The 14637-nt window shown below is 41.2% G+C and overlaps 1 protein-coding gene and 1 long non-coding RNA gene across 12 annotated transcripts in view; both read right to left on the bottom strand.

Annotated features, from left to right (window-relative positions):
* ldlrap1b (low density lipoprotein receptor adaptor protein 1b) overlaps nucleotides 1-14637 on the bottom strand; it is a 53405-nt gene that overhangs the window by 20298 nt on the left and 18470 nt on the right. For all 11 annotated transcript variants that reach the window (XR_014871020.1, XR_014871021.1, XR_014871019.1 and 8 more), the window contains exons 2-3: nucleotides 5261-5403; nucleotides 3140-3252 (exon numbers count right to left, since the gene is read on the bottom strand). Coding sequence is in view for 8 of the 11 variants with exons in the window: in XM_085142321.1 (XP_084998447.1) it covers nucleotides 3140-3252; nucleotides 5261-5403 (256 nt within the window). In the remaining 3 variants the exon portion in view is untranslated. The remainder of the gene's footprint in view (nucleotides 1-3139; nucleotides 3253-5260; nucleotides 5404-14637) is intronic.
* LOC146495716 (uncharacterized) lies at nucleotides 3561-5254 on the bottom strand. Its single transcript, XR_014871025.1, has 2 exons — nucleotides 4468-5254; nucleotides 3561-3823 (listed from the first exon to the last, which is right to left on the bottom strand). It is a non-coding gene; the product is annotated as an uncharacterized LOC146495716 (long non-coding RNA).

Raw genomic sequence — 14637 nt, 5'->3', positions numbered from 1 at the left:
AGTCACACAGTCTGCTAACAATGACTGAGACATAGAAAAGTTTGGAGGGGTGAAGAATCACAGCTGATCTGAGGAACACAACCGAGATTTACGGGCAAATGTTTAGGCGGGAGGGCGTCGGGGAAAATTGGGTGTCAGGCAAATCTGTTTGTTTTATTGGCCGTTCATCTTCTTAGCAGATGTCTGGCAAGCAGATAGAACCAGCTGCTTTACGTCTGAGCTCTATGCTGAGGTCACAGCTGGACTCGCCCGGTACAGCTTTCTAATTACTATAAACTATTTATTTCTTCAAATAAGCAAGTTCATAATTAACGCAGCGTTTTCCTGGAGTAGAGGGTTGGTGCTGAACAATGACGCCAACGCAGACGTGTCAGCTTCCTCTGATATCCACTTGAGTTCAGTTTCGTGGATATTTTAACAAGTAAGATCGCTTACAGCCTGCAACCAAACTTCTTTATGGCCTCTTCATAACATCTCAAATAGGATTGAATTCATCCACAGATACTGCAGTTACAGCTGGAGCTGGGACGTGCCCATGACTTGTCTTAGGTCCTTTTAACCCTTTAAAGCCGGTTGGAGCGGGCACGCTCTGTTTTGCATAACTATTTTTAAATCCTGGTAGCTCTGCAACCACGTAAGCTAGCGCAATATTTTTTTTTTTGCATATGAAGCCGGAGGAGTTGTACTTACATCTTATGCCATCAGCTTGTCCTCGGTCACAGTTTCCTTCCACATATAGCTTTGCAAAAACTGCATAAAAAGCACTTGCAGCAACAAAAACATAATACTCCAGAAACACGCTTTGCCGATCCGATCAGCTGTTTGTAACACTTCCTACGTCCTCCATGTGCATTTTTGTGGAAATGTAGTTTTTTTTTTACCATCAGGGCCTTATGAGCCTATACTGGTGTTTTTAAAAGTTATGTTTGACTTTATGACTTTGTGTCGTTTCTGGGATGCTTAGGACTCATATTGCACTGCTGGAAATAGTTTATTTTGATGCATATGCTGCTTTTTTGCAAATTTGCATTATAATATTTATTTTCGTTTTTCCTGCAGTATATAAAAATTGGTGTATTTCAAAAATAAAACTATGAAGACACTCGAAATAAATTTCCTGTGGTGGGAAACTATTTTGTGCAACTTTTTTGTATTTACAGTTTTGAGGGATAAGCCTCTTAAATTTCTCTAACTAGAAATATATGTTAAAAAAACAAAAACGATTTTACATATCTTTGTAGTTTATTGCACTTTTTTGCAATTTATGTAATTACTATGCACTTAATGCAGACATATTATTAAAATTTGGGCTATAATGGTTGTATTGATGTATAGCAACTTGAAATGCTCCCAAAAAATGGCTCCACAGCATGTAAAAATATAATATAAGCTCTGGCGGACTTGGTTCTATGGTAGGTCTTAAAGGGTTAAAACAAAACAGTAGCAACCACTCCATGGACCTGGTGGTGCAGGGATTTGGGTGTCCGAGAGATCCCAGGAGCTATAGCAAATCAGTCGTGAGTGAAGAGCAGCACCAAGCCTGATTCACGAGCACGCTATAGAAACCTGGCCTGGACCAGAGACACCTCAACCTCCAGGCTCAGTGAAAACGAGCCACATTAGCTCATTTTCCTGTAGCACACCACCTGCGGGTGGAGCTGCAGATGTGAAGTGCTTTGTGGCAGTTGAAGGCGGACACCTTGGAGGTCGAATCCCGGCTACTTAAACTACTTTAATGGAGTAAGGAGGGTTGTTTTGTGGACATAAAGGTTTATTCTGCATTTTAGGGCCCGATTTCACTTTTCAGACCTGGAAGCTCTGTTTTATATGGAGTCTATTAGTTAAATAGCGAGAGAAATATATGAAACAAAAGAAGTTAGTGTTCAAGCTCCACCCTGTTATTTGGCTCTCCTATCACCAGCTTTAACAACATCCACTTAGCCCACGGGAATAGGAGTGTCTACTCCTGCATCTCCCCAAATCCCACAGTGTATAAATTGCTGAAAATCGGCTCAGAAATCACAACTTTCAGGTTTTCTTCAGTATCCAGTTAATCCAGTGATAACAGGACATGCTGTCAGCTCTTCCTGCATCATTTTAATTTGAACAAATATGGAGCTCGGGGCTAAAACTGTAGATCCCTGCATAATTTTCTGAAGCACATTTCGCTCACTTCCTCCAGAACGTCCTTGGTTAAAAAAAAAAAAAAAACATTGCTCACAAAAAAAAAAAGATGCAAATAAAAGAAATTCTTACAGAGCAAATGAAGAATTGATCTTAATGTGTTTGGATACACTTACAGCTTCCAGCAACACAATTAATCAGCTGAGTTTCATCTCCACCCAACCCTGTGACATCTGTCATTCTGCCTCACCCTCCCTTTGCACAGCAGTGAAAATGTTAGCCAAGTTTAGTCCCCAAAAAAAAAGAAAAAGAAAAACAGCCTGGAGATGGAGAGACGAGATTTTTAATATAGATAAATGGTGCATGCTGGAAAATTAGCTCCATCTTGCACAGCTAGGCGACAGTTGTTCAGTGATAAGCGATGCAAAATTGAGCAGGTGGGGAGACTTTCCTCTCAAATAAAGGCAGAAACACGACTTGGCCATCATATGGCTCCATGATACCTTGAGAAAACGGTCAATAATTTAAAAGTTGTCCTCAATCTGCCAGCTTTGAAAAGAAATTAGCGTACACAGCCCACATTCATGCTGGGAAAAACGCTGGAAAGTCCCATCTCTCCTTGATTTGTCAACTCATATAAGTGGAATTTGAGAAAAGTGAATCCAGCTCGGGGCCAGCAGAGGCGAGGCAACTTTTATATGCAAGCTCTGGCAGGCGAGTGAGCTCTTAAGACAAGTGTGTGTAAGACACATCTGAGGTAAAAGCTCAGACACACAGCTCCCGAGAGCACTGACACTCCTACCCTCCCTGCCTCTCCCACCGCCTTGGGAGCGCCACACCTCCTAACACTCACATCTATCCAGTGATAAATGACAGCAAGAGGCGGAAAACAACTTTTGCTTTATTGTGAATGATAAAGAGAAGCTTAGGGTGAAACTATTTCACAAATCCGGACAACCTGGTCAGGTCAGCGGCACACAATGTTTGCCTGAGGAGGTGAAAGAGGCAGACTGACCTGTATATGGAGACGTTTTCTATCAGCTGGTTTGAGGCACTGTCACGCAGGATGATTCCACGAGGGGAGACCGTTAACGAGACTTTCTGGAGCTTTTTTCCACTGGCTTTGGCCTGGAGAAAGGAACGTGTAGAGAGAGGAAAGAGTGGAAAGAGAAAGGGTGGAGGCCACAAAAACAAAAAGAGGGAGAGAGAGTTAGCTAACAGAAGGAAAAAGAGGCTAAAACCTCAGGTGCTAATCTTCATTCAGCATGGTTAAAAATAAAAACTACATAAAACATTAAAGTGGCATGTTAGACCCAGTGGGCTGGAACAACCAACCTATTAAATGATAACTTTTTATTCACATAAAGAATATTTTACATAAAAAGAAAAAAGGTGTTTTATATCCTCAAGTTTAAAATTACTCTGAGGTTGAGATGTAGAAATGCTTTAAACCTTCCCTCCGTTTCACTTTAGTGTAGTAATGTGAAGATCATTTTAACCTGGGCCTAACTGGGCCTAACTGGGCCTAACTGGTTTCATTTCCAGCTCCACATTTTCATTCCTGATTTATCAAAGTAGCTTTGCATGATGCGCTGCTCAAAACAATTCTTCTTTATCATTTACCAAGGCTTGATGCGTGGTCTGTTGGAAACAAGCTATTTTAGCTCTTCCACCTTTAAACATACTTGCTTCTAATTGGCTGCCCATTGCACTAGAGGTGGGAATCACCATACATCCCACGATACGATATTATCACAATACTTAACGCACGATACGATATTATTGCAATTTTTAAAAATATTTTGCGATATTCAGATTCTGTACATAAAGGTAAACTTTATCAATATTCATTTTCTCTAATATCAAAGTCTCACACTCAGTCTTTCTCTCATTTCAGTTTTATTGTTGACAAACTGAACGGTTTGTATTACAGTCTAGTCCAACTTAACTGAATCAACCATCTGGTACAATTATAGCTATTCTGAACTATGCAGTTTATGAAAACTATGCAGCCCCTTCAGCAACTGAAGAATTTGAAAGTAAATTAAAACAAAATATAATTTTACATTAAATAAAAAAGTTTTAAACTTAATTAAAATAAAACATGTCTTAAATTAAAATAAGTAAACTGTCATGTTTTTTGCTGCCATAAAACAAGTTAAACACATTTGGACAGTGAAGGAATGTCAGGATTCTTGCTCAGAAAAAGGATCAACATGCTCTGAAGTCAGAGCACAAAAACCTTTTTTGTAACAAAATATCGATTTCTGCTGTCCCTGTATCGATACATTATTAGCAAACAAAATATCACGATGCTACACAGTATCAATTTTTTTCCCCCACCCCTACATTGCACACACAAGGTTTGAATGGCAGGTGGGCGGAGCTTCTGTGTCCATCTCAGGGACATCATCACGTTTAGAAAAAGCACCTGAAACTGTGCGCTTAGAAGAGTCTAAAGCCTGAACTTGTGGCTCTCAGGATTACTTGCACAAAGGCCCATCATGTAATACTTCAGCCATGTTTAATATGAGCACCTCTCGTGGTTAGAGCGCCTATGTGAGAGCAAATAATTCAGGGTATCGTATACAATCTACGTGGCGTCTATCGTTAGACAAAAGCACTGTCACACAAACCTGTGCGATAAAGATTATTTACTTGATCAAGTCTATTGCTTAAAGTCACTCAATTCCCATTCAGGAGTAAGCATCGTCTGCAGGGGGGCTTTAAGGGCAGGCAGCAGATTAGACCCAATCAGAGCCTCTGACTTCATTCACCGTGTCCCACTATTCTGCCACCGCTAACTTCATTATCCACTGAGCTGCCAGATCCAATAACATTAAGCTCTCCACCATGATAAAGCTGACTGAGTCGCACAGTGTCCACATACTAATTGCATCCTCCTCTAAATGTCAACCTGGGCCTTAGGGAAGCAGCCAACCAGTCACTTTTCACCGAGGTGTCGGCGAGGTCGGGTCATAACGGAGCACGCTTCTGAATGACTAAAATATTTAAGCGGCAGAGGTGATGATGAAGAAAACGTCGCGTATGCTTGAGAGAAACTCATTTTCTGGGAACCGTTTTCTGAACATTAAAAAGAGATTTTAAACTACTCGTGCGTGCGCATGTGTCTCACCGTTGCCACTATCCTCTTGACAGCTGCTGCTGAGAGCTCCTCTCCTTTGGGCTGCTCGACCATCGTGACCCCCAGATACTTGAGCTGGAACATCATGCCCTCCAGTAGGGTCTCTCTCGTGTCCGTCCAGTTCTCCGGCAGCTCTGCAACATGAGACACACACCAGTGACACGTCTGCTCACCACCATTACTAAAAATCCCCCCGTTAGACATGTCAGCACAGCTTGCAGGCTGGCAGAACGTGTCCTTATCATGGGTCTGTACACCCTCCTTTCACAATGGTAAGATTATGCTCTTGTATGGAGTATATTACACTTGCTACATGAAGGACCGTGAGCTCAACTTAGGTAAGTAACAGGAAAAGCAAGGCCTTCAACCTGACCCTCACGGATCAACTGATTTGTTTACTAATAAACAAAATCTTAATACTAAGAATAGTTTTTGATTTAACCCTTTAAGACCTACCATAGAACCAAGTCCGCCAGAGCTTATATTATATTTTTACATGTTGTGGAGCCATTTTTGGGAGCATTTCAAGTTGCTATACATCAATACAATCATTACAGTGTAAATTTTAATAATATGTCTGCATTAAGTGCATAGTAATTAAATAAATTGCAAAAAAGTGCAATAAACTACAAAAAAAATTGAAAGTAGTTTTTGTTTTTTTAACATATATTTCTAGTTAAGAAATATAAGAGGCTTATCCCTCAAAACTGTAAATACAAAAAAGTTGCACAAAATAGTTTCCCACCACAGGAAATTTATTTTGAGTGTCTTCATAGTTTTATTTTTGAAATACACCAATTTTTATACACTGCAGGAAAAACGAAAATAAATATTATAATGCAAGTTTGCAAAAAAGCAGCATATGCATCAAAATAAACTATTTCCAGCAGTGCAATATGAGTCCTAAGCATCCCAGAAAGTCAAACATAACTATTAAAAACACCAGTATAGGCTCATGAGGCCCTGATGGTAAAAAACTACATTTCCTGATTGGATCGGCAAAGCGTGTTTCTGGAATATTATGTTTTTGTTGCTGCAAGCGCTTTTTATGCAGTTTTTGCAAAGCTATATGTGGAAGGAAACTGTGACCGAGGACAAGCTGATGGCATAAGATGTAAGTACAACTCCTCCGGTTTCATATGCAAAAAAAATTATTGTGCTAGCTTACGTGGTTGCAGTGCTACAAGGATTTAAAAGTAGTTGCGCAAAACGGAGCGTGCCTGCTCTGACCGGTTTTAAAGGGTTAAGGGCCCTCAAGGGCAATTTACTCAGCAGCAAAAATGCACAATTTCATGTCTATGTTGTAGAGGAACAGAAACAAACACTGGTGCTCTCCATGTTAGAGCTGTTTTCTGATTTAAAAAAATCACTTTGGGCAAACTTTCAGTGGCGTTACCACCATGTGGTATATGCGGCTGGTCATAATAAAAGATAAGGTTTGCTGTTCACCAACATTCAGACAGCAGACTCATGTTCTACCTATGAGTTCTTCTGTGCTTTTTAATATCGTCACATTTTAACACTAATATAACGTAGTTGTGTGATCTTGTAAGACCAGCAGAAGAGGTTTGCAACTGTTGCTTCACTGCCTCAGATTGCAACAGTTTTCTTTTTACATAAGACGGGATGTCCTCATCTGTGGCCTCACATTCAATTTGCATGAAATTAACAGTAGATTAAACGTACAAAATATTCTGCTAATTCTGAGGGGGATGTGGGAACCCACAAGGATGAATGCATAACTTTATATCATAAAATTAGACATTTTTTGCATCTCTTTATACTTCATCAGTAATCAAAGAAGAAGCAGCTGTAGTTTCTTTTTAATCACGCAATAAACATTTTTCCATTCATAAAGAAAAGGTGGTTTTGGCCTCACTGATACTAGTTTCAGTGTTTCTTTTAGTTTTATCTGATTCAGTGTGTGTCAGGGACAAAACCTGAGCAGTTCAGATTAGACACGACAACAAAAACAGCCGTTGAAGGCAGCTGACTCGGAGTCATGCAAACGTCCCCAAGCCTCGAGAAACATGTGCATCCATGCCTCCATAAGCTGTCTGTGATGGCACATGTGACCAACATGAGGAGGACTAAAGCTAAAGACAAGCTTGGTTAACTGAACTGTTTTTCATACTTTGTTTTGGTGAACTATAATGACCTCTAGTAAAAAAATTAAAAATCTATGTGCTTCATAAGGTGCCACAAAGGCTTTACCCAGACGTCACTGCTGTCACCCCAACTACATGGAGTATTTCCATCAGTAAAAATGACTCCATCAGCAAATCTCCTGTTGTTTGGTACACGAGAGAAAAGGGAAACTTCAGACAATGAAACAATGGTGATAAAGTACCTTTCAAAGGAAGAGAGCTTTATCGTGAAGCTGGAAGTGTGTAGAGGAAATATGGAGCTGCAGTTACTGACAGCCAAAGACTTTAGTTTGTTTAATTTGCATGAATCACACATTAGCAAAGCATAACGACAGTTTTTTTAATTACTCTTCAGCGCATCTGTTCTCTGCTTTCGCACTTCAAATCCGTTTCAATATCAGTAAACACACACAATTATACACACAATTAAGCACAGCCGCAGTTTCACAGTTATCCCGTTCTTTCCCATCGTCAACCTTTATTCTGGTAAAAACACTGATTACAAAAAACACCAACATTTAAGGGGAAAAACAACATGAGCAGTGCTGCGTAGATCATACATCTCTTGCAGATTCAAGAGGAAAAACTAGTCGCTCTTTCCTGTTTGCCACATTTCATTTATAATCCTGCCAACTCCTGCCGGTGAAGCTATTCATAAAAGACGGCTCAGGGCGAATTTGTTTTCGTCTTATTGTGCCATTATGAATAAAGCTTCAGCATCTGGTCAAGTAGTGCCAAATCCCCGACACCTATGTTCAACTTATGCCAGCACATCGCATTAGATACCCAACAAAGAGAGCAAAACTGAGTAAATTAGAAACCAGCTGCATAAACAGCAGGGAAAAAGTTTCTGAGTGGAAGTTCACACAAGTAAAGAACTGCTGTCACCGTTCAGCCATTCGCTCCAACAATAAACAAGCCGAGCTCTCCTTGAAGCTTGTAAAAGGTTTAGGGCTTGCCTCTGTGTGGTGTGACTGAGTGAGGGGCGCAGGGAATCCATTTCCCCCTTCAAAAGGTCCATCGGAAAACATTATCAACGACAGCACTAACCCAGGGTCTTCGACGTGATCGGCTGTCAGTGCCACAGTGTTTCTCTCCAAGATGTGCAAACAGGTGTAAGTGGGAAGAGTTTAGGCCTTTCTAAGGGCTTCAAATGTAACGTTTGTTAACCTAACGTTTCTCCTCCTGGTATTGGTCTTCTCTAAAGGGATTTCACCCAGACTGAAAATAAAAATATACAATTCAGCCATTTTTTACACCAAGTTCAATTAAATGAAGAAAAGGGATTGGTGGTGTTAAATACAGTAACACAGACGTCTTGTCTACATGCAGACTAATCGTTACGTGCACCGTCACGCTCGAAAGTCCCAAATGAGCAGCAAACATCTTATTAGACATGCAGCATTTAAAAGATTCTGGGCCACACCAATGCTGAAAATACCAGTATGGCCTATAACACTGTTATAAACAATAACAAGTTTTAAACTTTACGTCATACTTGCTTTAAACACTTCCATTCTATAAAACTGACACACCAAAAGCCGATAGGATGATGGTCGCCAAGAAGGCCGATAGGACTGTACGAAATATTGTGATTCCAATCACTTAGAACACTCATTTAAATGTAATATAATGCTCTTATTTATTTTAATGTGGGGTTTCTTTGACCCCATTGATCCATTCGCACTGATACTGGTGTTTAAAGTAAGCTGCAGTCTAGTCCTGAGCAGTAGCTTATGCAACCCAAAGGTCCCTGCATCAGTGCTGATATAGGAAGTGAAGAAGTCAAAACAGGAAACAAAGTGATTGCAAAGGATTATTCAAAGTTTCTACAGAAGGTCATTTCCAAATTTCCCTCCGAGCTCCGGCGCTGATTTATCTTTGAAATGCCAGTAAAGACCAACCCACGCATGCACGACACCAACGACATTAGTTTTGGCGCACGGCTCCCTTGGCAAGGGTGTCAGTGGCGAGCGTAAACTGCCAGTTAGGTCGAGACCAGCTGATGGGGCTTTGATCATAAAGCCCATTTCACAAGGGCAACCGCCCGTCTCTGCGTGCCTGAGCCTCCACCGCAGGCTGTGGGTGCAGATGGCGACAAAGAAAAGCCCAGGCTGCGGGGGACTTGGCAGCCGCTGCGAGACACCGAGGGATGAAGCCAGCCGTGGACGGATACCATTAACTATGAAAACGCTGTGAGTTCTTCCCTCATTGACCAGTGGCTCACTTTTACACCATGTTGGCTCGAGCCGAACTGAACAGAGAGTGAGACTGGGCTTTTTAACCGAAAACACGTAGCTGTACAGGACAGGGGTTCGACTGATTTTATTAAAAAATAAAAATAAATAAAACGTATCGATTTTGTTTCATTATATCTTGGAGCAAAAACCGTAACTGATATAAAAATGTAGTTAATGGCACAGCACGAAACAATTTTATGCCTTTTCTGAGGAACATTTTAACCAGTTCCCATTTTGTAAATGTAAATAAGTACTTAATTTAAAAACTGCTGAACAAATATAAAAGGAGACCATTGATGTGCAAAAAACTATTTCAGTTTTCCAAAGCTTTTTGAACACAGTTACTGTAAACAGCAATTTAAGACACCATATAATTTAGGGAACATAAACCATTTGGAAACAGCTGCTAGCCTATAATATTCCTTTGTTCTCCAGCCAAACCAACCCAGTGTGAGTGGTTATGGAGAATGGTTTTTAATGGTCTAAAAGCAGCTCCAACCAAACCGACGCTTAAGTAATGGGCGAGTCTGACAGGGAACGCCCCACTCCAAGGTCGAGGTCTTTGAGCTCCTGAGTGGGGGGGCAGATGACGTTACATTAGTGCCTGGATAAGAAAAACACTCACATAATAGAATCTGTGGTGGAGAATCACTAGCTGCTATTCATCACTGAAACCAAGTTACAAGCAGTCTGTGGAGGCCATAAATGTCCATCGGGAGGGGCAGGTGCTCGAGATGTTTGCACACAAACGCAGCAGAGCATCTGTTCTCTCATGTTAATACAGTTTATTTCGCTGTTAATCTGAGACGCTGTAATCTCATCTCATATCTGCTGTGCTTGTTTTTGGGTCGTTTTTCTTTTACTACCCACAGTAAGCTTTTTTTATACTGCATTATAAACTTTGCTGTGCTATATTCTGCTTTTATATGACTAAAATGAATCATCGTTTAATATTTTATTTAAATTTTACTTTTCATTGTGTTTTATTTAAGTTTTAAATTATTCCGCTCCATACTGTTTTATATTTAACTTTCCCCCCCTCGCCTTTCCCTACCTCTCCTCGTCTTTTTCACTCCTTGCTTTGGCCCACCTTTCATTCCCTCTCCATTCCTTTCCTTTCTTTGCCTCACCTTACCTCTCCTTATCACTCTTCTCTTTTTCTTACCTCATCTCACCTTTTCTGTAATGGATAGAAACACATGCTTAACCTGCACGGTCATAACATCTCTAACCTTGGATGCCTGCTAGTGTTTGTAGAAGAGACAGCGAAGCTTCAGCTGAGAGACCCTCGGTGTTTACACAAAAGCCACGCCGCTGACAGGTCTGCTCCAATGAATCTCAACAAACTGTCAGACGTGCTCAGTTAATGCTCCGAGTGATTCAAGGATGAGGAGAGACGCCAATCACAGAACACGCGCAGGCTCTGAAAGGCGAGCCGCTGAGCCACGCGTGACCAGCAGTTCGCCCTGACTGCAGGGACTCGGGAATCCCTTATCGAGGGAGGATCTGGGGAGGCGATCGTAAGACAAGAGTGCACAGATAACAAGCCGAGACTTCAAGTTCAGCAGATGAGACAAATGAGAACGAAACAACAGCTTTCTTCAAAAGCTGGCGTGATGGCGGTCCAAATGAGCAACTCTGGAACTGGAGCTATTTTTAGCCTGCTGCATACACCCAGAGTGCTACTTTATATGCAATAATAATCCATTTTCATATTGGTCACATTTGCATTAGCACAACTAACACCCCCGCCAGCAGCAGCCTGTGTGCAGCTGCAGTGCTGATTAGAGCAAACTTCAAAGGCTTCTCGGCCGGTCAGTGAGAGCTGCTCACGGGTGACACTGCCTGTAAATAAGCCTGAGAGAGCAGGTGATGGAGAGCTGCTGTTAGCTGAGAGGAGGGGGATAGGACAGGTAGAGCATGTGCTTATCAGCGAGCACGATGGTCTAATTAACCAACCTTCTTCAAAGGATGGAGCGGATAAATAAAGCAGGGTGCTACATTTTGGTCCCTTTCTGGGTCAGATGGTCATGTGCTGCAAACACAGCTGGTTCTGTCCAAAGGATATGAGTATAATTAGCTGCCAGTGTGTTTTCTTTATATGTAGCTCTCAGTCACAGAGGTCTAGAGACCAGCCAGTGATCGGGGAATACAAACTCTTCAACAGTAACCTGTGGCTGCAAGGTAAAAATGTGTATTGCCCAGCAAAATGGCGAGTTGATGCTGAAGGTTACTGGGAGTCACCAGGTAAAACTGGTCACAAAGACGTATAACTGCACTGCTCTAAAAACCTCCTCCTTGCAACGGCTTTGGTTGCAAGCAGGTTGCAGACAAGTTGCAACCTGCTGTCATACTGACAGCAGAGATCGTTTGCCTTCAAAGTAAAAGTTGCACCAGTAAGACTTTTACTTTTACGGAGAACAGTCTCCATTTTCAGTATGCGTCTTTCGTGCAATCTGCCTGCAACCAAAGCAATAACAAAGCACGAAGCAGACTTTTAGAGCTTCTTTTCGACACATTTCACCCAGCAACCACTCACCAACCAGTCTGGGAATGCACTTTTTCCCCAGTGGCCTGTGGTTGTCTAGGCATGTGTGACTGAGATGTGGTCATACATTATGTTAAATGTTTTGTTTGTGGGGGGGAAATGCATCACATCAGAGATTTATCATACGTTTACATCATCTGCAGAGTTCACATTATAAGGAACAAAGACTGGGAAATCAGATTGTGCTGTGACTTATAGTTACACTTTAACTCATTCATTAATTTCAATATCACTCCTCCGAAGTTAAATCATTACAATAGGCATAAACCAGACATATGCACCAAATGCATACCAAGGAACTCTTTGATTGATTGTCATAAAAACAAACAGCTCATTTTTCCCGGTTTTCCTGCTGCACTGAACAAAGTTATCCTTGGAAATAAAACAGGTTTGACAGAGTCGCCCACACAGTTCATGTTGAATCCACACATTTCTTTACATGTTTAAATTTTGATATGACAAAGGTTAAAGCAACAGTATCACAGCCTCGTAATAACCCCTGATAAAGGAGCCTCTGACAATCAGTCACTGAGGCGTATGCCGCCCATAATCACACAGTTCACTCTGCCAATCAAATCCTGCTGCCATCCCCTCGGTCTCCTCCTGCCTCGGACAAGTTTCAACACTCCCAGCTGCAGAAGAAGAGGCGAAGCAGGAAAAATGTACTGCTGCTTCATCGCTCAACTGCTGATGTGAGAAACCTCTAAAAAAAACAACAGCTCACAGTAAACTGAGAAGAGCGTAATGTGTGTGATGTCTGGATCAAATGTTCCTGTAACCGACTGTGATAACAGGTCATTAAAGCGATGAGATTTCTGCACAAAGAGCATCTCTGACGCATTTCGCAATGTATGACAATGCAGCTCACACTTCAAGCTCCTGAAATCTGTGGTTATTTCACTGAATTTCAGTTTTATAGCCAGTCTGCGTATCAAAAACTGGAGCACAGAAAGAATCATTCATGACTGAGTCTTTGTCACGTCTTGCAACCTTTTCCATCACCTCTGTTATTTTACTTTCTCTAATATCTAAAAGCTGAATAATCTTCCATTTATCCATCCATCCATCCACCTTCTGCTGCTTATTCCCAGTCCGGATTGCAGCACTGGCAGTCTGAGCAGAGACGCCCACACATCTCTTTCCCAGAACGAACCGTCCAGCTCTTCTGGTGAAACCCTGAGGCTTTCCCAATCTCACCAGTGTGGACATGCCCAAAACACCTCACCTACAAGGCACTCAGGAGGCACCTGATGAGGAGGAGAACTGGCTCTACTCTCAGCCCCTCCTTAATGGTTCACAGGAAGCTCATCTTTGCTGCTTGTCTCTGTAATGCTTATTCTTCTGGTCATTTCCCACAGCTCATGGCCACGAGGGGAAGGAAATCAGATCAACCAGTAACATTAATAGCATCACATTTACACTCAGCTCTCTCTTCAAAATAATTAGAGACGTTACACTAATCCTTCTGCCAGTTCCTGCTCCAGTCTCCTCCACCCCACTTACTTTTACACCTATTTGCTACATGTTGTGTACTGTGCACATATACTGCACTCATATCAGAGTAGACATATCCCAGAAAGCAATAGATACGTGGCTAGAGCAAGGTGATTAGCTTAAACTTGCAGAGTACACCTGGTAGTTGGGTCAGATGAAGGTTGAATCATGTGCAATCACTTGGCATCAAGGGTTTGGTCTCAGTCTGGTTGATCTGGTCCACACCTGAGTGCAATTACTGTGTTCACACCTGCATGAACAAACCCACTGGGGAGGGAGATCCATTTAACCCTTTAAGACCTACCATAGAACGAAGTCCACCAGAGCTTATATTATATTTTTACATGCTGTAGTGACATTTTTGGGAGCATTTCAAGTTGCTATACATCACTACATCCATTACAGCCTAAATTTTAATAATATGTCTGCATTAAGTGCATAGTAATTACATACATTGCAAGAAAGTGCAATAAACTACAAAAAAATTGAAAATCGTTTTTGTTTTTTTAACATATATTTCTAGTTAGAGAAATTTAAGAGGCTTATCCCTCAAAACTGTAAATACAAAAAAGTTGCACAAAATAGTTTCCCACCACAGGAAATTTATTTTGAGTGTCTTCATAGTTTTATTTTTGAAATACACCAATTTTTATATACTGCAGGAAAAATGAAAAATAAATATTATTGTGCAAATTTGCAAAAAAAAAAAAAAAAAAAAAAAAAAAAGCAGCATATGCATCAAAATAAACTATTTCCAGCAGTGCAATATGAGTCCTAAGCATCCCAGAAACCACACAGAAAGTCATAAAGTCAAAGATAACTTTTAAAAACACCAGTATAGGCTCATGAGGCCCTGATGGTAAAAAACTACATTTCCGCAAAAATGACATCACTTCCGGTTTCGGGCAGGTCATGGCGGACATGCAAAAGTTCACGCTG

The sequence above is a fragment of the Neolamprologus multifasciatus genome, chromosome 19 (assembly GCF_963576455.1).
Source record: "Neolamprologus multifasciatus chromosome 19, fNeoMul1.2, whole genome shotgun sequence".
In the NCBI taxonomy this organism is placed as follows: domain Eukaryota; kingdom Metazoa; phylum Chordata; class Actinopteri; order Cichliformes; family Cichlidae; genus Neolamprologus; species Neolamprologus multifasciatus.
The sequence above is the reverse complement of the archived record's forward strand: the minus strand, read 5'-3'. Positions and strand labels throughout refer to the sequence as shown.